At 43.1% G+C, this 23001-nt stretch overlaps 1 protein-coding gene across 1 annotated transcript in view; it reads right to left on the bottom strand.

The window, feature by feature from the left end:
* Window positions 1–209: 209 nt before the first annotated feature.
* ARHGEF10L (Rho guanine nucleotide exchange factor 10 like) overlaps window positions 210–23001 on the bottom strand; it is a 52679-nt gene continuing 29887 nt past the window's right edge. Inside the window, exons 8-12 of the mRNA XM_044668697.1 lie at window positions 21660–21781; window positions 12844–12930; window positions 11437–11660; window positions 10179–10333; window positions 210–307 (exon numbers count right to left, since the gene is read on the bottom strand). Of these exons, the coding sequence (XP_044524632.1) occupies window positions 210–307; window positions 10179–10333; window positions 11437–11660; window positions 12844–12930; window positions 21660–21781 (686 nt within the window). The remainder of the gene's footprint in view (window positions 308–10178; window positions 10334–11436; window positions 11661–12843; window positions 12931–21659; window positions 21782–23001) is intronic.

Below are 23001 nucleotides of genomic sequence, written 5' to 3'. Positions count from 1 at the left end.
GTTCTCTAAAGTGATGACTAGCTCTGGGCTTCCGTGGCTGATTCTGAACTCGGACGAGAAAAGGTAGCTGAGGGTGACAAGACTCCCGCCATGATAATATAAATGTGTGGGTGTGCCTGGGCATCTGTGTGTGCATTCTAGATGCATGCAGCCAGCTTCTAGCCCTGACCCCTTGTTCTCTAGATCCCTTCCAGCCCATCGCCCTCGGTTTAAGCCAGGGTTCTCCTCTTGGCTGGAGCAGAGAGGATGGTCCGCAGGAGGCGAGGGCAGGCGCTGTGCCCGGGCCATGGAGCGCCCCAGAAATCGCCTGCAGAGAGATAAGGGAGAACATGTGTCAGGGCTGAGAGTAATACTCAGGGATTTGAAGCCACCGAGGCGGCGGAGGCCCAGCCAATGCTCTTCAGGTATCAACGCAAGAGATGAAACGCTACAGCGATTCTCATAATTGAAGAAAACAAAAAATAAATTAAATAGGACTAATGAGGGAAATATCAATAACTCACACTTTGAAATGTGTTGCAGTTTTTTCGTTACTTGTCCCGTACCCTCCCTTCCCCCACCCCAAAAGAGGACCGATTTCCTGATTTTAAAAAGTCATTAAAAGGCCAAAATAAAGTCAGGCTAAAATAGACAAATGTCTCATCTCTCCTGCCTCACTCCCTGCCCCCAAAGCCTTGTAAATAGAACTTTTTGTTAACAGGATGATCTTGGCAACTGTTCTAAGTGAAGGCTGGTGATCTTTCATTAAGATTTTATTCTCGATGTTCACTTAGCTCTGCTTTTTACCCAAGGTGGTAGGTAAGGGTGTCTTGTAGGACCAACCACAGGCTGTTGGGAGTTGGCAGATGCCTTAGTTTAGACAAGGTTAGATTTGAAGGGGATCTTGGAGATGGGTGAGGCAGCCACCCTCTTTTGGAAGAGAGAGAATCCAAGATGGTGGGGACTGTGTTGCCTTGACCTCATTGGAGGGAGCAAGATAAAGTGGCAAGGGGGCAGCTGGGTAGCTCAGTGGATTGAGAGCCAGATCCTAGGTTCAAATCTGGCCTCAGACACTTCTCAGCTGTGTGACCCTGGGCAAGTCACTTGACCCTCATTGCCTAGCCCTTACCACTCTTCTGCCTTGGAGTCAATACACAGTATTGACTCCAAGATGGAAAGTAAGGATTAAAAAAAAAAAAAAAAAGATGAAGTGGCAAATGGATCTCCCTATCTAGCTATCAGGGAAAGCCTATTTCTAGATCTGACTAGAGCAGTGATGGGCAAACTTTTTAAAGAGGGGGCCAAAGGAAAGGAAATGCTCATCTGTTGGTCTGTTTCTAAGGCAGCTCTTTCATTGTATTGTATCATCCTCATTGTATTCATCAGATTAGGAATAATGTCGCACAGCCCGACAGAACATTTCAGGGGGCCACATCTGGTCCGCAGGTCATAGTTTGCCCATTACTGGACTAGACCATTGTCTTTATGACCTTGGTTAAATTGAAGCACCACTGAGCTCAGCTCTAATATTTTGCTCTTCTGAAGTCCCCTCCGACCACTAACATCCTGTGTTCTAAGGTTCCTCCCAGTTTTGACATTCTGGGTTCTAAGGGCCCTCTGAGAGCTCAGTTACCTATTCTAAGATCCCTCCTTTTTGTCTCTGACATTGTTTTCTAAGAAATGTTTTAACTCTGAAATTCTGAAGTCCCTCTCAGCTTTGGAATTCTGTGTTCTTAAGGCTCTCCCACTTTGGATATTTCATGTTCTAAGGCCTCCCAGCTCTGATATTCTGGGTTCTGAGGGTCTTCCCAGCTCTGACATTCTCTATTCTAAGGTTTCTCCTAGTTCTGACATTCTGGGTTCTATGATCCTTCCTGGCTCTCACAGTCTGTGTTCTAAGGATTTTCTTAGTTCTGACATCTTATGTTCTTACATTCTTCCCAGCTCTGACATTCTGGGTTCTAAACTCTGTCCCAATGCTGACATTCTGGGTTCTAAACTCTGTCCCAGCTCTGAAATTCTGGGTTTTAAACTCTGTCCCAATGCTGACATTCTGGGTTCTAAACTGTCCCAGCTCTGAAATTCTGGGTTTTAAACTCTGTCCCAACCTTGATGTTCTGGGTTCCCAGGGCCCCCCAGCTCCGACATTCTGTCCCCTCTGTATCCTGCTTGTCTTATGCCTTTAAGAAGTGATCAAATAATAAAGGTCCTTGATCCTCAGGCTGCTGGGCCACCCTCCCGCAGTTGGCAGTACTAACTCCCCGAGTGATGCCGATGCCAATTCCAGCAGGCAGCCTCATGGCTTATGGCGCCTCAGCGTCAGCCAGGCAGTTTGTCAGGTTCCTTGTGGCCCCCGTTCCCTGGAGCCCAATGGCCAATTGATCCTTTCCTTGCCTTACCTGAATCACTTCAGCAATAATGGCCCTGAGTGCTGAGCTGCTCGCCTTGGGGATTTATAGAAACAGTCTCTAACAGGGGCATTTGGAGGCGGAGAAATATTGTGTGCCTGCAGGTGAGGCTGTGTCAGCAACATTCCGGATTTTATCACTCAGCCCATAACCCACTGTGAAGGTATCTGCATGAGGCTGCCCAGGCATTCTGGTGAGGCCAGATTGCCTTATTTAAGCTATAAGGGATCGCCACGTGCCAGGGGCTTCTTCCAGTTTGGAATGTATCTGTAAGGAGAATAGCCAGAGATAGACATCTACGTAGCAGCTGTGGGTTAGGGCTCTTGTCTTCCAGTCTCCCCCAAACCTAACCTAGTTCTGACATTTTATGTTCTAGCATTCCTCCCAACTTTGATAGCCTGGGTTCTAAACTCTGTGACATTCTGGGTTCTGAGCTCTGTCCCAACTGTGACATTCTGGGTTCTGAGCTCTGTCCCAACTCTGATAGTCTAGGTTCTAAGCTCTGTCCCAGCACTGACATTCTGGGTTCTGAGCTCTGTCCCAGCTGTGACATTCTGGGTTCTAAGCTCTGTCCCAGCTCTGACATTCTGGGTCCTACCTAAACTCTGCCCCAAATCTGATATTTTGGGTTCTAACCTCTCCTAGCTTTGATAGTTTGGGTTCTAAACTCTGTCCGAACTCTGATAGTCTGGGTTCTAAACTCTGTCCCAGCTGTGACATTCTGGGTTCTAAACTCTGTCCCAGCTGTGACATTCTGGGTCTTCCAGTCTCCCCTAAGCCTAACCTACCTCTCCTTCAACCATTCAGCCATAATGGAGTCTCCAAACCAGAAGGTGCCCCTTGGCCCACCCTTTCCCTGACCCCTTTGTGTCTTTTGAATCTTTTCCGCCATTCAATCCAGGCAGCAGTGTTGGAGACAGGTTTTGAGCTTACTTGCCTTGTCACTCCAGGCTCAGAATGTTGGATGTCGAGAGGCCCATAGGACATGGGATGTTCTTATAACATAAGATCTTCCCATTCAGAATATTAGTTCTAGAAGGGTCTTAGAAGCCTTAGTGGAACTTGGACGTTGCTTAGAATATCAGTGATTGAGGGGGATATAAAGCGTCAGAGCTGGGAGAGCCCTTTGAAGAGAAAAGATCAGAGACAGAAGGGCCTTGGAACATAGGATGTCAGAACCAGGAAGGCCCCTAGAACAGAGGAAGCTAGGAAGGACCTTAGAACATTTTCAGAGAATGTCAGAACGAGGAAAGGTCTTAGAACATAGAATGTCAGAAGTGGGAGAGACTGTCACAGCTAGAAGAGACCTTAAATCAGAGGATGTCAGATTTAGGAGGGTCCTTAGAACATAAAGTATCACAGCTGGGAAGGACCATGATAACAGACACCATTAACTTCCTCCCCCCCCATTTATTATTTTTCTTTTTGGTGACCTTGGGTAAGTCTCTTCACCTCCATCGCCTGGCTCTTACTGCTCTTCTGCCTTAGAACCAATACATAGTACTGATTCTAAGAGGGAAGCTAAGAGTTTAAACAAAATTTAAATTTTTAAATTTAGATATTTTTCAATTACATGTGGAAACAATTTTTGACAATTCTTTTCTGGCATTTGGTGATTCAGATTCTCTCTCTCTCCCTATTCCCTCTCCCCAAAGAGGTAAATTGTCTGTTATGGGTTATATCAGTGCTTTCATACAATATATATTTCCATATTCCCCAAACAACATAAAGCATTAAAGCTGGAAGAGCCCTTAGTACATAGAAGATAAGTGCCAGAAAGATTTTCCCTTAAAAAAAATCATCTGGCCCACTGCCTGATTTTATATTCGAGGGAACTAAGGCCCAGAGGGGCTGTGATTCGCTTAGTCGCTCCCGTCTCTCAGGACCACGTAATAGAGTTTGCCAGAAGGTTGCTCCATTTCAGTATCTGATGGATTTGGGGAGTAAGCAGTACTGAGGGATTCTGTTCAAGTTAGCTGTTGGTTGAGGGCGCCATTTTGTGTAGTAGTCAATAGAGTGTGGTGGAATGATTCCTGGCTTGGGGATGTCAAGAAGGAAACCCGGGTTGGGTTCCCACTCCACCACTAATCTCGATGTGCCCTGGAAGGAGGCTCGGCCTCTGCCCCTCAGCTTCTCCATCTCTTTCAGTGAGGGAAGCCCTAAGATGTCCCCTTTCACTTGGAGCCCTGCCCATGTGAGTGTCAAGGGGAGTTCTTTTTTAACCCCCACTTCCCACTTTTTCCTGCCCCATCGAGTAGAGGGAACACAGTAACTAGAGTCCTGGGGCATGGAGTCAGGAATTTAAATCCAGCCTCAGATACTTACTAGCTCTGTGACTCAGCATGCCTCAGTTTCCTCATCTGTAAAATAGGGACAATACATGAAAGCACCTACCTTTCAGGGTTGTTGGGATAATCAAATAAGATAACATTTGCAAAGCACTTTGCAAGTGTTTCTAAAGCACTAAATACATGGTAGCTATCATGTTATATATAATATTACATATTATTATTATCATCTACCATGTGTAGACTCATGGACTATAGCTGTAGGACCAATTTACTAGCAGATGGTAAACCACAGAAAATTGGATTTAGCATTGAAACCCAAAGGACCAAATCTTAAGATTCTGGTTATGACTTTCTTCTTCCCTTGACTTGGTTTCTCCATCTGGGAATATCAGGTGTTGCTAGGGGCTCTGTGAGGCTTCAGTGACAGATATTTTGCAAACCTTAAGACATTTTATATTTTTATTATTCATTTATTATTATTAATATTATCAATTATTATTTGATATAAGTCATAATTTATTTACTTTTGTTCATATTAATATACTTTAATGAAAATTATTTTATTATTTAACATAAAATATGATATGTTTATTTTTTTTTATTAACTGTTTGTTTTAGTCTTGTGATAACTTCATTCCTTGAGCCTTCTATTGAATTCCTGCAGAGCTCAGTGTTTATGTGCTCCTTGCTGTGGGGATGGGGGTGGGATCTGGGAATGTCGAACACACACACTTTTCAGTTTCACCTGTGTTAGTACTACTTTCTGGAGTCTAGACAATCAAGAAAACAATAAATCGAGCCCTAATTTGTAGCATTTGCTGCTTTCTGAGGCATAGATACTCACAATGAAAATTGAACAATCTGCTAGGCAGAGCTGGCTCTAGCACACTCCTGGGCGTTGTTGGGCATGATGACTTTAGACAAGATTGAAATAAGGGGCAGCTGGGGGATAGAGTGCCACGCTTGTCATTGGGAAGACCTGGGTTTGAATCTGGATTCAGACACTTCCTAGCTGTGTGACCTTGGGCAAGTCACTTAATCCATTTGCCTAGCCCTTACTGCTCTGCCTTAGAATTGTTCCTAAGACCAAAAGAAAGAATTAAAAAAAGGATCGGTGAAACAGTGCGTTAGCAGCTTATTGTTGGGAGAAGGCAGGATTTGGAGTTAGGGGCCCTGGATTCAGATCCCTCCGTGAGTTTGGGCAAGCCGTTTCCTCTCTGTGCCTCAGTTTCTCCATCCTTCAAAGGAGAAGATTGGACTAGATGACCTCCCAGGTCTCTTTGGGCTTCTCAATCTCTCATCCTTTATCTCTGTGTGTCTTCTCCCTTGAACTGGACTGAATTGCCTGGGGGATGAACTGTTCATCTCTTGGTCTTGGCTCAGTGCTGTGTACTCAGTAGGCATTTAATGAATGTTGGTGGAATTCTGAGTTTGGATTTGAAGGACAGATAAAAGGCTGAGGCCTGCGGGTCACCGGATGACTAATGGGCCTGTCTAGAGCCAGGCTGGCAGAATTGCTGAGTGGTCACAATCACAGAAGGGATGTCTGTTGAGCTGTCTCCTCCGTCTCCCCATCGCTGGGGCAGGGGTGGGGAGGGCAGAGGCTCCTGGCATCCCTCGATGGGGGCAGCCTCCTGGCAGTGAGTCAGGCCTCCTGGCAGTGGGCTCCTCATCCATGGCCCCAGAGAACCAGCCTTCTTTCTTGTCTCAGGGTCTGAGCTTCCTTCCTGTACCTCCCTTCCCCATCGAAGTCGCTCCTTATTAACACGGCATCTTCCTGGCACCGAGGGAGAGTGCGGCTGCAAATCATGCTTCCCATTCTTCTCTCTTGTCCCCTGGAGTCCTACTGACTTATTAGGAGCATCAGCACTTTCCACGCTTGCTTTTATCTTTGGGTAAGCATGGCACATCGGACGTGCTCGGTGCCTGGTGCCAGCCATCTTGAGGATGTGTTTGGAGCTTCGGAGAGGTGGCCGGTGTGGTGGGGAGGGCTCTGGCTCCAATTCCAGCCTCTCCTGGTGAGCAAGAGGCGTTTGGGTGCCTCACCAGTGGCTGGTTACTATTCGAAGGGTCTCATCCATCCACCGTGCCAACTCTCCGCCATCAGTAAGGTGCACGGTCTGGGCAGTTGTGGCACGTCTGACCAAGTTCAAGTCTGGTCCTCTTCTCTATCCCCACCCCATTGAACCTAGGATTAGCTATTGAGATATGCTGTAATCCCATAATGATAGCTTCCGTTTCTGGAGTGTTTTGAGGATTACAAAGCTCTTGACTTAAATCGTATCATTTGATTCTTAAAAATAGCATCCTTGAGCAGAGGGTTTTTGGGGGAATTGAAGGGGGGAAGAGAGAACATAACAGGTATTCATATTTCCATTATACAAATGAGAAAAGAGACTGAGAGATGATCAAAGTGACTTGTCCAAGGCCCTACCGCTAGGGGCTGAAGGAAGATCCAATTTTAGGTCTTCTGAAGAGTCTGCTTTTGAACGTCTTTGCTTTTGAAAAGTCTGCTTTGAGAGCAACACAGCTCTGCTGCAACTGCATTATGATAGAGGAGAAAGGAAAGAGGGATGGACCTGTGACCTGACAGTCAGAGGATCTGGGTTTGAGTCCCAGCTCAGACAAATCATTTCTCTTTTCTGAATCTCAGCTTTGTCATCTGGAAAATGGGGATAATCATAGTTGTTCTTCCTACTGCTCTGTGTTGTATGGGGAAAATGGCTTCATAAACCTTAAAACATCCTAAATGTCTTTATGTTGTTACCTTGCAGGCAGCATAAGGGAATTGGGAGCTGGGACATCTGGCCACATCAGTAGTCTGATGCATGATTCAAGGCAAGACATTTTGCTGCAGGCTTCCTCACCTGTTAGATGGGTCCTGTTCTCTGAGGGACAGCAGAGCTTTTTTTTGGCCCTCTAGTTAATAGAAGCTCCAACTGGGAGGAGAGTGACAGGGGACTTTCAGGGAGTCAGCAGGAGAAGGGCTGAGGAGAGAGGGGGAAACAAATGGAAATTAGACTGAGATCTGTAAAGAGAGGAATTGTCCTCAGAATCAGCTTTTCTAGTTCCTCCCAGGAAGGGAGGGCAGAGGGCAGCTGTGTAGAGAGCCTTGGGGATAAACGTGACTTGATTTTTAGAATCCCAATACCTCAGAATTAAAAGGGATCTCTGAAGCAATCTGAGCCAACCAGATCAAGAACGGGATCCCTTCTGCAATGACTTTGACAAATGACTGTCCAACCTTTTCTTGAATCCTTCCAGGGGCAGGGGCCTCCCCCACTACTCTCAAAGCAGTTTTCTCCATGTTTGTTTGTGTTGATGGGTAAGAAGTTTCATCTTGTTTGCAGGTGAAATCTACCTGTTTGGAACCTTGAGTTGTTGGTTCCTGTTTGTCAGGCTTAAGCTCTGACATGTCTTTAGGGTCTTCCCAGCAGTAACCTTCTGTGTTCTCAGGTCTCTCCCAGCTCTGACATTCTCTGTTCTATGGTTCCTCCCAGTTCTGGCATTCTTTGTTCTAAGCTCCCTCCCAGCTCTGACATTCTCTGTTCTAAGGTCTCTCCCAGCTCTGACATTCTCTGTTCTAAGGTCTCTCCCAGCTCTGATATTCTCTGTTCTAAGGTCTCTCCCTGCTCTGACGTTCTATACTCCAGATTCAGCTTCAGCTCCAATATTCTGTGATATTCTCTGGCATTCTGCTCGACAGGTCACAGAAATCCTCAAAAGAAAAGATCAAAGGGATGAATAGATGGGTTTACAGCTCCAGACTGGCTTGACCTCATTCCCTACAACCTCTCTTCTCCACTGAGCTGAAAGCCCCCAAGCCATTGATCCCCCAGTCTGTGACCCCTTTCAGTGCCAAATAATAAGGATCATGTAATAGAGGTCACAAAAGACCAAAAGTCCATGCCCAAGGGTTGAAGGCCAAGGCAGGGAGATAGAGGGAAAAGGCCTGGTTCCCATCGTGCCAAGTCCAATAAGGAAGAGAAGGTGGTCTAGGAACAGAAACACTGGAGAATCACTGGTCTAGATCTCTGAGGATCTAAGCACAAATTTACATTCACCCGCACGCTCTGTCTGATGGTGAGAGGGGCTTTTTTTTCCCTCCCTCTTCCCCCTTTAATTAAAAACTATAAATGCCTTATCAAAAGCTAATTAAAAATACCAACATACTGCCAAGTGGCAAAAAAAAAAAAAAAAAAGCTCAGTACAAATATCCGTTTATAACCCTGCAACAGGCTGGGATGACACAGCAATTAGAGCTGCAGTGGAGGGGAAAAGGAAGGAAACAGGATCTATGGCCATCGTCCTCACCACCAGAAGGATTGATCGTTCTCCAGGCTGAGGCTCCGCACTCGTGGGTTTGGCTCACTCCTGGCACTGTTAGCCAATCAGAGAAGCACGAGGACCTCAGATTCCCCAATACAACCTGGTACCCAACCCAGCCATCCATTCTAGTGCATCCCCGACAGCTGGTCAGCTTGCCACTGCCTAGTACAGCCCAGTGATGGGGAGCTCCGTTCTGCCAGACGCAGAAGTTCCATCCTTGGATGGCTCTGCTCCTTCCTATGATTGAGTCAAAAGCTCCCTCCCCATCCTTGAGAGAGAAATCGAAAGAAACCGAATCCTGGGGACAGGAAATCTCAAAGAACTACTAAAATGGATCAGTCTCTGGCAAGAGTATTTCTACCTCCAATCCCTACTCCCCTGCCAGCCCCAACAGCTCTGGGTACGTTACATGGTAGAAGCTGAGGCTTCTAAGAAGGGGCCTTAGAGATGATCCCACCCCATCCTCAACTGAAGCACGAGGCTCTTTTATAGCATAAAACCCAGAATGACTGAACATCTAATGTCAGCATTCATAGAATCTTTAGAACCCAGAATGTCAAAGCTGGGAGGGGTCTTAAAATAGAGAACGCAGACCTAGAAGGGACTTTAGAATAGAGAATATTGTATCATGGAGGGGCCTTAGAGCATAGAATGTCAGACCTGGGAGGACCCTTAGAACACAGAACCTCAGACCTGGAGGAACTTAAGCACAGAACCTCAGAGATGGGAAAGAACTAAGAATACAGAATGTCAGAGACAGGAGGGACTTAAAGAATGTCAGAACTGGGAAGGACTTTGCACTGGCCATCCCCCAACTCTTATTTTTGTCAAAGCTCAGCCAAAGAGCCACCTCCCATGATCCTACCATGTCCTTTCCCAAAAATCACTTTGTAGGTATGTAGTGATTACTTACTTTCATACATGCCTGTTCGCTCCCCTTAATGGATCTGAGAGGCTCTGATCATTTCATTAATTGCTTTGAATCTCCCGTGCCTAGCACCATCACTGGCACATAGTAGGTATTTAATAAATGCTTGTGGAATTGGTTGGAATGGAATGAATGAGATGAAATAAAATTGAATGGAATAGAATGACTTGTTGCTAAACAGGCAAGTAGGAGAGCTGAATACTTAAAAACTCTGCTCCCTCCCCATCCATCCATTTTCCTTACCACTGCTCTGGGGGTAGGCAGCGACGTTCCCATCCTGCAGACCAGCAAAGAGGTAGTGGGGGCTGTAGCAGAGGCACAGGACAGGCTGCAACCCTGGGCTCTTACAAGTGACCAAGCACTGAGTACCTGTGTCCACGCTGCCATACACTAGGATGCTGGGAAGAGACAAAGGCAAGACTCAGCTTTGACACACCTTGAAACCTGCCTTCCCATAAGAGACTCTTCTGGGTCACAGATCCCTTTGGCAATGTCTGATCAAGCCTATGGATATCGTTTCTCAGAAAAATGTATTTAATGCATAAAATAAAATCTATAGAATTAAAAAGGAAATCAATTATATTTTAATTTTTAAAAAAATTTCCCATCCAAGTTCACAAACAACTGAAATCTGGACACCAGGTTAAGACCCGAGGTCGAGGCAGATCTGAAGCAACTACAGCATCATTTCTGGAAAGCCACCAAACTTAGTTCAGAAGACCTGGTTAGGTCCCAGTTTTGCCACTCAGAAGTTGTAAAAATATGGACCTCAGTTTCCTCATCTGTAAAAAAGGATTTGAGGACACCTATCCTGGCTCACAGGACCATTTTCCAATGGCTTAAAGGAGATAATCATGAGAAGCATGAGGAGAGAGACAGACAGACCAAGAGACACAAACATACATACAACCACAAGAAAACAATAATCGGGTCAACTTCCATTCCCAAAAAGGATGTATCAGTGCATGGAACTCCCATCTCCATGTCCCCCTTTCACTTGCCAGTCCAAAATACTTCTGACCCTGACCACCATCCCCCTTCTTAACTCCTTAGAATGTAAGTTCCTAGAGGGCAGGAACTGTCTTACTTGCTGAGATTTATATCTCCAGGTCTTGGTACAATCCCTGGCACATGTTGTTGTTGAGCAATTTTCAGTCATATCCAACTCTTTGTGAAACCATTTGGGGTTTCCTTGGCAAAGAGACTGGAGTGGTTTGCCATTTCCTTCTTCAGCTCATTTTATAGATGAGGAAACTGAGGCAAACAGGGTGAAGGGACTTCACACAGCTGGCTAGTAAGTGTCTAAGGCCAGATTTGAACTCGGAGAGATGAGTCTTCCTGACTCCAGTTCTAGCATTCTATCCACTGTGCCACCTAGCTGCCCACCTGACTCACAGTAAGCAATTAATAAATGCTTTTTCTTTCTTTTATCTATTTGTTCATTCATTAGAAGTAATCCAAAGATCAGAGAGTATAAAATGACCTCCCCAGGCCCTCTCACCTTCCATCCTGAAGCCCAAGGCAGATGGTTGGATGTACAGTAGATGAGGAGTCCGTGGCTGCCCTGCCTGATTCTTGGTCCTCATCCTCCTCATTCTTCTCTGGAATGTATTCCATGCAGAGCACTGGTGAGGCCACAGAGAAGGACTTGACCATTCTAGGCGTGGGCCGATTCAGTGAGAAGATCTCCACCTGGCCACCAGCACCATCCTGGCCACCAGCAACCTGGAAGGACAGAGATATAGAAGAGAATGATCAGAAATAATGCCCAAGAGCAAAGGAAAGCAAAAATAAAGGAGAAATAGGTAGATGTCCCCAAGTACAATGTTCCCCTATCTCCTCCCTCCATGGCATCTAGAATGGGAAAGGTAATAATAAACAAGAAAGATCTTTCATCTTCTCAGATCAGGGATTCAGTCTGAAAGGTCCTCTCAGAAGAGAATTCAAATCCTTGTCCTTTCAATTGCTGTGTAACTTCAGAGTAATTATTTCTCCTCTTTGTAAAATAAGGGCATTGGACCACGGGACCATAGACCATGCAAGAGACCTCAAAGATCTTATTGTTCAGTCCCCTCGTTTTACAAAAGAGGAAACTGAGGCACCTATTAGTTAGGTGTTTTTTCCAACATCACTCAGACTAATATCACTTAAAGCCAAAGATATCTCTGAAGTCTCATCTAACTAGCAATCCTGTGACTCTAAAAGAGATATGACCTTCCTCTACAAAGAGAATGTTATCAACAGGGCAGGAATTTTGAGTTAAATTTCTAGTTGAAGGGGTGGGCTGGCCAAAATCACTCCCACTATCTCCCTTAATCCCCCATATAACCAATGAGATACATTTGGGAAGTGGTCAACTGAGTGACCTTGGCCTCTCTGGAACCATGAGGCCTACAGAACTAATACCTCACCCTGTATCCTTATAATCCTTAGCCTTACACTCCTCCCAGTTCTGACATTCTTTGGTCTAAGGATCCCCCCCAGTTCTGACATTCTCTGTTCTATGTACCCTCAAACTCTGGCATTCTCTGTTCTGAGGTTCCTCCCTCTCAGCTTTCGAAGTCTGTGTTCTAAGGTCTCCCCCAGCTCTGACATTCTCTGTTCTAAGATTCTTCCCTCCCAGCTCTGACATTCTCTGTTCTAAGGTCTCTCCCAGCTCTGACATTCTCTGTTCTAAGATCCCTCCCAGCTCTGACAGTCTGTTTTCTAAGGTTCCTCCCTCCTAGCTCTAACAGTCTCACATTCCAATTTGATCTTTTAAGGACAAAAACAAGCCCTAGAAATACCAATAGGATCTAAGGGCCTGATACTTCAATCCTCTCACCCAGGGGACCATTTCTTTCTTTCCTGACTGGAGGTCCAGGGGAATGTGGTATATCCTCGGCACAGGTTAAAGGGTGATACTTACCCAGAGGTAGCCCTGAGGGAGGGATGTGCTGACTGCCGAGAAGCCTAGGAGAGGGGAGTGGACTGGACTGTGGATCAGGGACCTGAGCTGAGGAGGAAGAGATGACATATCGTAGCCAATTTGAGCAATGGTTTGTTGAATGACTGAATGATTACATGCTGAAGGTAAGTTAAGAGTCCATGTTGCTACAGATACCAGCATACAAAAAAATACTTCAACCAATCCTTCCCCTCACCCAACAATAAATCACTTAATCATTGGGCTTTCTGAGTTGAAAAGGACTTTAGACGTCATCTAATACAATCCCCTTCATTTTTAATTTTGCAGATGAGGAAGCTGAGGCCCGAAGAGGACAAATGAAAAATAAAATGACATAAAGAGAGTCTGAAAACCTGAGTTCTAGTCTCTGTTTTGTAATTCAATTTCTTTATTTTTTAACTCTTACTTTCTGTCTTGGTAAGGACTCTAAGACAGAAGGACAAAGGCTAGGCAATCAGGGTTAAGTAAACCCACCCAGGGTCACACGGCTAGGAAGCTAAAATCAGCTTCAAACTCAGGTTCTCCTGACTCCAGGTCTGGAGCTCTAGCCATTGTGCTACCTACTTGTCTCTCTGTCACTCTCTGTTTTATTAGTATTGGCTTTAGGCAAGTGACTTATCTGCTATAGAAGAAAAATATTTCTGCTTAGAACCTGAGAGGAAAATATGGGTAGAGATTCCCCAGAAGCTATGGAAACATCTCTCACTATGCTGAACATCCTGTGTGAAAGGAACCTGGGACTTTCATAACCCTCTTCCAGTGAGCTCTGCCACTTCTTCCTACAGCAACTATGGTTACTATCAAAGCCAATGCTCTCCTTCCCCAGGAAGGACCCAGAAATAGACGCTTAAGGCTCCTTAGGCATAATCCATATCAGGGGCCCTGTATTACTCTCCTGTATTATTTCTCTTAGGGCATGTGCTGCCCTCTGCTGGTGTAGGACAAAGACTACAGGATTCCAAGCCGCAATCTGAAATTTATAACTGTATATAGGAGCAGATTTCCCATGTGATATTTCAAATACTATCATATCTGATGGTCCTATTGAGGCCTCAGACATCACTCAAATCAATTCTTTTGTTTTCCAGAGGAGGAAACAAAGCCCTGGATAAAAGGGATTTGCCTAAAGTCTCATAGAGTTTAATAAATTAAAATGCCAAGATTTGAACCCACACCCTCTTGACTCCAAATTCAGTGTTTTTCCCCTATGATTTAAAAGCCAAAGAAATCATAAAGATAAAAAGCCAAGCAAGGAAAGAAACTCAGAAGAGCAGACTTTGCCAAGATGAGTCCTCATTCAATTTTCTTCTTTTGCTCTTATCAGCATATGCGGCACCATATACTAGCTCAGTTTGAGGAATACTAGCTCAGAGGGGTGGGCTCTCCCAGCATTGGGATGGAAAAGTCTAAATTACTGCTCTACTATTCCATATACTGAACTTGGGACTTCCAGGATCACAGTATTCTTTCCTAGCCATCAGCCCCTTACAAATGGGGTTTCCCATGATTAAAATATAAGCTACTTCAGGGCAGGATCTGTCTTCCTTTTGTATTTATATCCTCTAATAAATGCTTCTTCCTTCTTTCATTTGAGTCATTGCTATCTCTTTGCTCTCCACAGTTCACCTGCTCTGCCTCCCTACCTGTGCTAACATCCCATACTCAAAGGCTTTACAGTTCGGAAGGACCTGCCAAAACTTGAGAACCCAGGGACAGCTCTGTGACCCCCCAGAAGCATCACAAGTCAGATTTAGCATACAGCCTTTACACATGAGCCCTTCATAAAAGTCGAATTGAAAGGAAACCAACCAAATGCTTGGCATACCTCCCCAGCATTCCCTAGAGAAAATGACTCAGCCATTTGATCTAATTAAAAACAATCCCGAGGCCATATTTCTAGCAAAAGCTGCCATCCCTCAAACTCTATCCTCCTCCTCCTCCACAACTCATCTTGATTATTGAGAGAGGATGGAAGGAATGCAAGAAGCCATAACCAGAAAGCCAGAGATACTGCATCTGTTACTGGCAGTGATTGGATGAAGCCCCAACGATGTTTGGAAGACCGAATTCACTCTAATGATGGAAAGCTGATTGGGGCACATCTGTACCGGAAGGGAGTGAGATGGGAGGAGGGAGGGAGCGAAGATATCACAGAAAGTGAGACAGGTGAGGGGGGAAAGCAACAATCAGGGAAGAGTGGATTTAGGAACAGCCGCTGAGGGGGAGTGTCCCAGAAACCAATGGGACCCATATTCACTATTCCCACAAGCACAGTGGAATCCACCCCACTCCCAAAAAGATGGCACAGCACTCCCCAGGAGCAAATCTATTCTCAGCCTATATGTCTTTGTATTCCTGAAAGCTTCAAATGAGGATGCTGTATGGGCTTCCCCTGAGCAAAGGAGCAGATGGCAGACCCTCCCTACTTCCCCTACCTGAGAGACAGTCTTCTCTGGAGGAGGGCACCCAGCCAAATCAAGTGTTAGAAAGGAGATATCACAGAGACTCTTCAAGGGAGAGCCCTTCAAGTAGAGTCTTCAAATTCCCAACTCAGAGGCATCATGGAATCACTACCTCCCTATCCCCATTGGCTTCCAACAGGACCACAAACTCAAAGTCACCAAGGGTGACCCATGAATAAAGGGTGACCCACACATAAAATCCTAGACTGAAAAAATCTCAGAGGTAGAAAGGGCAGCAGTGAGATGATTCAAATTACCGAGAAAAAAAATGAAGCAAGTCCATTCACGCTAGAAACAGGGATAACATCTAGGACGCTTCCTAGCAAATGGTCACCTAACACTTATAGCATGGTACCTGGCACATAGTCAGTGCTTAATAAATGTCTATTAACTGATTGATTGATTGATTATTGATATAGTCCTACTCTGGGTCGCCTCCCCATCTGGATGACTCTCTACTATCCAAGATAAGTCATTTTTCTCTCTTGGACAACACCAATGATTTTCCTATACACAGAACTGAAATCTGCCTCTCTGTAGCTTCAATATATGGCTTGTGGTTCTGCCCTCTCACCTCTATGGCCAAGTGGAATAAAATTAATCCATCTCCCATTTGATAATCTTTCAAATACTTCAAATCAGCTACCCATTACAATAGACCAATCCATGCTTCCCAAGCCACACTAGGGAAAGGTTAAAGGGCTTCTATAATTTCCTCAATCAATTAATAAACATTTTTAAAAAAGAATTGCTTGAATAGGTCTCCTACCTGTAACAGGTATGCTAGGAGCTTTTAGGCTGGGTAGAAAAGTCCTTGAGGCAGGTTGGAGAGGACTCACTGATCTATCCCATCTATTTCAAGGAATCTTCCTTTAATATTAACATCCTATAATCAACAGGTTTTATCCAGGCTCTGACTGAACATATTAGGGAATGAGAGGCTCAGTATCTCAGTATCTCAAGAGGCAGCCCATTGAACACCTTACAGTTGGTGCAGAAGTATACCCATTATGGCTTCCAATTTCTTTTAAACTATTAAGATAGAATATGTCAGTGTCCTAATCTAAAGTCTTTATTTTCTCCTGTATGGACCAAAAAAAAAACCTTAACCACTTTCTTCTGAATAGAAGCCTTAATGCCAAGGAGACTGTCCCAGTCTCAACTCCTTTGTTTCATCCTTATCAAAGACAATCAGTTCTTTCAAGAGAAGACAAATCAGCCTAGTGGTAAGGGATCTCCTAGACAATTCAGAAACTAGGAGTAGAAATGTCTGTTTAACTCAATTAAGAGAAGTGTCTCTTGAGTATACCCTTGGCCAGAGCAAAAAAACAAGAATCCTTTTATTGACCAAAAGAAATATCTCTTAGTTTTGTCCAGGACTCAGTAGACATTTTGTTACAACTTGGGTTTTCCTGAAAGGCATCGCCTTTAAGGCTGTGCCTCCTAACATTAATATGGCCGCAGTCCCCAATTCTGAGGGGTAATTAGGTAGCACAGTGCATAGAGCCCCAGACCTAGAGTCAGGAAGTCCTGGGTTCAAAACCAACCTCAGACACCTCCTAGCTATGTGACCCTGAGCAAGTCACTCAACCTCATTGCCTAGCCCTTACTGCTCTTCTGCTCTGAAACTGATATTTAATATTGATTCTAAGACAGAAGATAAAAGAGTTTTTTCAATTGAATTTATCCTTGTTTTAATCTTTCTGTGGAATTTGCCTCATTCTCTGAACAATATAAATTCTTAACTAAAAGAGGCTCGGGTCAGAATAAGGTTTTCCAAACTGCCCTTTGTTTTCTCTTTTGAACAAACCATTCTTGGATAGGACAGTAATAAATTTATTTCTGGCTGCCTTGTGCCAGAGCAGAGTCTTGAATTTTTCTTACAAATGTGAACCTCTTAAGAGGCAGCTAAATAGTGTAGTAGATAGAGCGCAGGACCTAGAATCAGAAAGATCTGAGTTCAAATCTAGCCTCAGACCCTGGCCAAATCATTTGCCTCTTTCCACTTACAATAGAGACAATAATAGCACCTGCCTCCTAGGGTTGTTGTGAGGATTGAATGAGATAATGGATAAAGTACTTTGCAAAACTTAAAGCGCTTTCTAAATACTAGCTATTGGTTTTGTTACTATTATTATTCAATTTGGTGCTGCACACAGTAGGCATTTAAAAGTTTGGTTCAATATCAATAATATAGAAATAGGCCTTGATCAATGACATATATAAAACCCAGTGGAATTACTCCTTGGCTTGGGGGAGGGGGAAACAGGGAAAGAATATGAATCATGTAACCATGGAAAAATATTCTTCATTAATTTAAATTTTTCAATTCAAAAAAATTTATTAAATACATACATAAATAAATAAATGGAAGTTTGGTTCAGTGGGGAGAATTGAAATGAATGATAGATAATGAGCTCAAGTGTAACTTGTACCCTTTGGCCCTCATTCTGACCTCATTCATTTTACTACTCATGGGCAGATCACTTAACATCACCTTCATCATCTGGAAAATGAGCATGTTGGAGTAAGAAGGATTGAGGCTACCCTTCAGCTCTAAGTCTGTGACTCTATGATGGCCCTTCAGGTGTTGGTCAGTCAGTCAATGAGCATTTGTTAAGCACCTACTTAATGTGTCAAGCAATGTGCTTGGAAAAGTCACTTCACTTTCTTTGTGAAATTTCATTGTGCCTCACTCAGATTGCTCATCTGGAAAATTAACAAATTGGACTAGATAACCTCTGAGGTCCTCTTCCATTGCCCCACATCTGGCTCCTATGCCCTTTGGCATCTGGTGGGAAGGGGGGAGAAGCAGTCAACCCCAGAAATTTCATGAGTATAGAGAATTCCCCAGGCCAGAAATTCCCTCTACTGGTCAAGGTGGCCCATTTGTAAGTTACACTCTTAGTGAGTTGCTTGATATCTTGTGCCATCTCCATGACAACATTTGGGTCGGTCAGGACTAGAACCCTGGTCTTCCCAATTCCTAGGCTTGTGCATCCAAAGTTTTCTGCACTTCTCTAGCTCCCACTATCTCCACCTGCCATGATTTCCATCATTTACAATGGTGTCTTTTCTCTCATCTCTAATCAATAAAATATTACTTTATATATAACATTTTATATTAAAATAAAATTTTAAGATGATGCTAATATTAAATTTATATATAATGTATATATAATTTTACATGTATATCAAGTAGCCATCATAGAAAAAACACTAGACTGGGCAGCAGAAGACCAGGGTTTCAGGCTCAGTTCTGATCATTTGCTCACTAGGAGAGCTTGGTCAAATCTCTTCTCTATTGGACTTTAGTTTCCTCCTTTTGAAGAATAAGGGTGTTGGAGTAGATGATCTTAAGGATACTTCCAGCTCTAGAATTCTCTGCTCTGAGCCCCCTTCAGCTCTATTATTCAGTATTCAAGGCTTCAGCCAGCTCTGATAAATGTTCTAGGTTTCCTCCCAGTTGTTAAGATATTCTAAATTCCCTCCTAGCTCTACCATTCTCTGGCCTAAGGGTCCTCTCTGGTTTTCTATCTCACACTCTATCTCTTCCAGCTCTAAGGACTCATGCCTGAAAATTCAGTGCTCTATAATAAAATATAATAAAAAGGTATTCCATGCAATGGGCTAACTGGCTGATAATACAGGTTCTGTGACCACCCCGCATGCTCAGAATTAGTCACAGGGTGAAGAGTTCTACTCATCTCCCAAATTCCCTCGTGGTTCTTTTAAGGCTCTTGAAGGTCCTCAGGATAGTCACTTTGACCTGCCCTACTAGAGTTAATGGAGCCAATAAGATTTAGTCCTTGTTCTAATCTGCCACAAATTAAAATATGAAAACATTCAGACTGCCCAGATGATGAGGATTTGGGGGAGAAGGCCAAATTCAACTCCTTGCTCAGTGCCAATATGACCCTTCTCCTGGGACAACTTTATTATCCTAAGCAATTCAAGGCTTGAAAACTGGACACTTGCCCAGGAAGGTCAAAGAGGAAATGCCTTACATCATTGGCTAGAAGGTTAAGATGGTCTGTCCTGCTCCTATCATTGAATAATCTCATTGAGGTTTTCCACCTTCAAGGAGGATGAGAAATAATTCATTTCAATTCTAGAAATATTAATTAACCACTCCTGCTAGGCACAAGGCACTGTCCTAGGCATAGGATGGAGAAAGGAGGCTGCTCTTGGGCACCTAAAAGGCAGCTATGGTCTTCCCTTCCTGTCCCTCATCATCTGGCTCAGAAGACTAAGGATTAAGAGAATTTGGGGGAACTCAAAGATTCAGTTTTCCCATTTTTCTAGCTGTCAACTAGATATTTCTTCAGTTCAGATGCTAGGAGACAAAAGAAATCACAAAACCCCAGAATCACAAATTGGGAAGGATATCTCTCATAAATATAATATATAATATAATTTTACATTTCTATCAAGTAGAAAAAAATAGACTGGCCAGCAGAAAGACTCTTCTACATTAGACTTCAGTTTCCTCCTTTCACAAAAAAAAAAAGGTCTTGGATTAGACAACCTTTAAGGACACCTCCAGCTCTAAAATTCCCTATTCTAAGCCCCTTTTAGCTCTATCGTTCAAGGCTTCGGCCAGCTCTAATAAATGTTCTAGGTTGACTCTTTAGAGTTTGATTCATGGGCCAACTATGACAAACCAAATTGGAAAAAAAATCCCCACTCCAAGTAGAGGACATGGCTCTAACCCTTAAGAGAACTGAAGATGGTGGAAACAGAAATGAATTGTCATTTCCTTCAAGACTCAGCTTACCCACCACTTATTTCTGAAGCCCTTCTTAATCTTTCCAAATGCTATTATTGCCCTTCTTCCATAACTATCTTATTTTTGTTTAGTCTGTATATGGCTAATGTCATCTTCTCTAGTAGAACTTAAGAACTTTGAGGGCAGGAACCTTTTCATTTATTACATTTGTATCCACAGTGCCTGTACACAGGATATGGTCAATAAATGCTTATTGAAGCACATGAAAAAAGTGTTCTAAATCTCTTATAATTAGAGAAGTGCAGATCAAAACAACTCTGAGGTACCACCTGACACTTCAGCAGATTGGCTAACATGACAGCAAAGGAAAGTAGTAAATGTTCGGGGGAGGTGTAGCAAAACTGGGCCATTAATGCATTGCTGGTGGAGTTGTGAATGGATCCAACCATTCTGGATGGCAATTTAGAACTATGTCTAAAGGGCACTAAAAGACCATTTTCCCTTTGATCCAGCCATACCACTGCTGGGTTTATACCCCAAAGAGATCATAGGGGAAAAGACTTTTACAAAATATTTATAGCCATGTTCTTTGTGGTGGCAAAAAACTGGAAAACGAGGGTATGCCTGTCAATTGGGGAATGGCTGAACAAATTGTGGTATCTGTTGGTGATGGAACACTATTGTGCTAAAAGGAATAATGAACTGGAGGAATTCCATGTGAACTGGAAAGACCTCCAGGAACTGATGCAGAGCAAAAAGAGCAGAATCAGAACATTGTACACAGAGACGAAATACACTGTGGCACAATCGTATGTAATAGACTTCTCTGCAAGCAGCAATGCAATGATCCAGGACAATTCTGAGGGACTGATGAGAAAGAAAGCTATCCACATCCAGAGAAAGAACTGTGGGAGCAGAAACACAGAAGAAAAACAACTGCTTGAACACATGGGTTGTCGGGGATATTATTGGGGATGTAGACTCTAAATGATCACCCTAGAGCAAATATCAATAATATGGAAATAAGTCTTGATCAATGATACATGTAAAAGCCAGTGGAATTGAGTATCGGCTGGGGGGGGGAGTTGGGGAGGGCTGGGGAAAAGGAAAGAACATGAATCATGTAACTATGGGAAAATATTCTAAATTAATTAATTAAATAAATGTTTTAAATTAAAAAATGCTTATTGACTAAAGAAAGAGCAAAGAAAAACTTCTTTGGAATGGAAAAGAAAGGAGTAGAACAGGGAAGGGGTCAAAATTTATAAAATCAAGAAAGAGATGAAAAGAGAGCGTACCAGATCTGGAATGTCAGAAAGATATTGAAGGTAAAAAGAGAAAAATTTAGAAAGAAAAAATGTATCTGGTACAACTGTGGCAAACTCTAATAAGCAGCAATTGTCCTCACTGATTTGATGGAGAACACAGAGCAAAGAAAGGGACTACCTGGCATCATACTTTAAACAGATGATAAAGCTTGTCTCCCCAACTCTCAGACCCTTGTTTTATGATTATTCCACTTTCCAAGAAAGAAAATTATTACTTTTTATGTCTATTCAGCACAGAAAGGCCAAGATTGTACTCACCTGAAGGCTAAGTGTACGTGAGGAGAAGGCAGGGATGCAGCAGGCCAAGATTGGACACCAGAAGGGGGCTTTGTTCTTCTTGTCCTCATCAGGGCTTAGCCATCCAGGTTGGTTCTCTTCCCCTGCAGCCAATGGGACAAGGTAGGAAGGAGTTAGTAAATTCTGGCCAAGGGTAGAGGAAAAGTTGTTTAAAATTCCTGAAATTCAGATCACTCAGATTCCTTAGAGCAACCTCTGGAGCATTGCCTGACAGAGTGATCTGCAGTGTGTTTTTAGGATCCTGGCTCAGCAAGACCTCTTCTAGTGAATCAAAGATGGCTTAAAGCAACAGTTTCAGACTGGGTGGAAATGAATTCCTTTGCTTCTACTCTAATGCCTAGAAAATCCTCCAACCAGTATTCTAGAGGATTGAAGCCAGGGCTAGAAGGACCTTTAGAATAATTTATTATATTCCTGATAACTAAATTAGGGAGAAATCAGAGAAAGAAAACCATAAACCAAAATCAATCCTGAATATCAATGTGAAATATTAGGAAAGAGAATATAGCAGCATAATAAAAAGATTATATACTATGACCAATTTGGATTCACATCAGTAATGCAGGTTCAATTATAAAAAAAAAACTATGAAGAAGCCATATCAGTTTTGTTGGTTATGTTATATATCTATGATATATTATATTATATAGATATTACATATCTATACAAAAATGGTTTTTGAAAAAATATAATACCCATTTCTAGTAAAAGCACTAAAAAGCACAGGGAAACTAGGTAGCACAATAGATTAAGCAGCAGACCTAGCGTCAGCAGGATTTGGGTTCAAATCTGAATTCAGACAATTCCTGATGGTAACTCTGGGCAAGCCACTTAATCCTACATATATTTGTGTTAGTATGTTCATGTCCATTATATGTCTATACACACATGTATACATGTACATGAATATATACATATATAAAATAAATGTATATATGTGTATGTATACATATATATACTCATGTCAGAGGTGATGGGATGGAAACAGAAAATGAGACATATTTGGGTGCATGGTTGATACATAAATTTGTTTTCTAGAAGGATTTTTTCTTAATTAGGTGAAACTCAGGTGGAAAGGCTTATCATCACCATAATGATGGGGGGAAAGGAAAGGAGAAAGTATCATTGAAGCATTTTTTTTTAATGCAGAGACAGAAAAAAGTTCAGAGACAGACAGATAAACAGGATGGCTTTGAAGTTAATGTGTTGAACTTGTTAGACTTTTTAAAAATACAATCTATACAGATAAAATTCACAGATTCATATGCAATCATTTTCTGTTCTTTGTATATGGAAATGTTCA

Source organism: Gracilinanus agilis, chromosome 3 (assembly GCF_016433145.1).
Source record: "Gracilinanus agilis isolate LMUSP501 chromosome 3, AgileGrace, whole genome shotgun sequence".
NCBI classification, from domain to species: domain Eukaryota; kingdom Metazoa; phylum Chordata; class Mammalia; order Didelphimorphia; family Didelphidae; genus Gracilinanus; species Gracilinanus agilis.
This window is presented reverse-complemented; position numbering and strand designations above follow the sequence as displayed.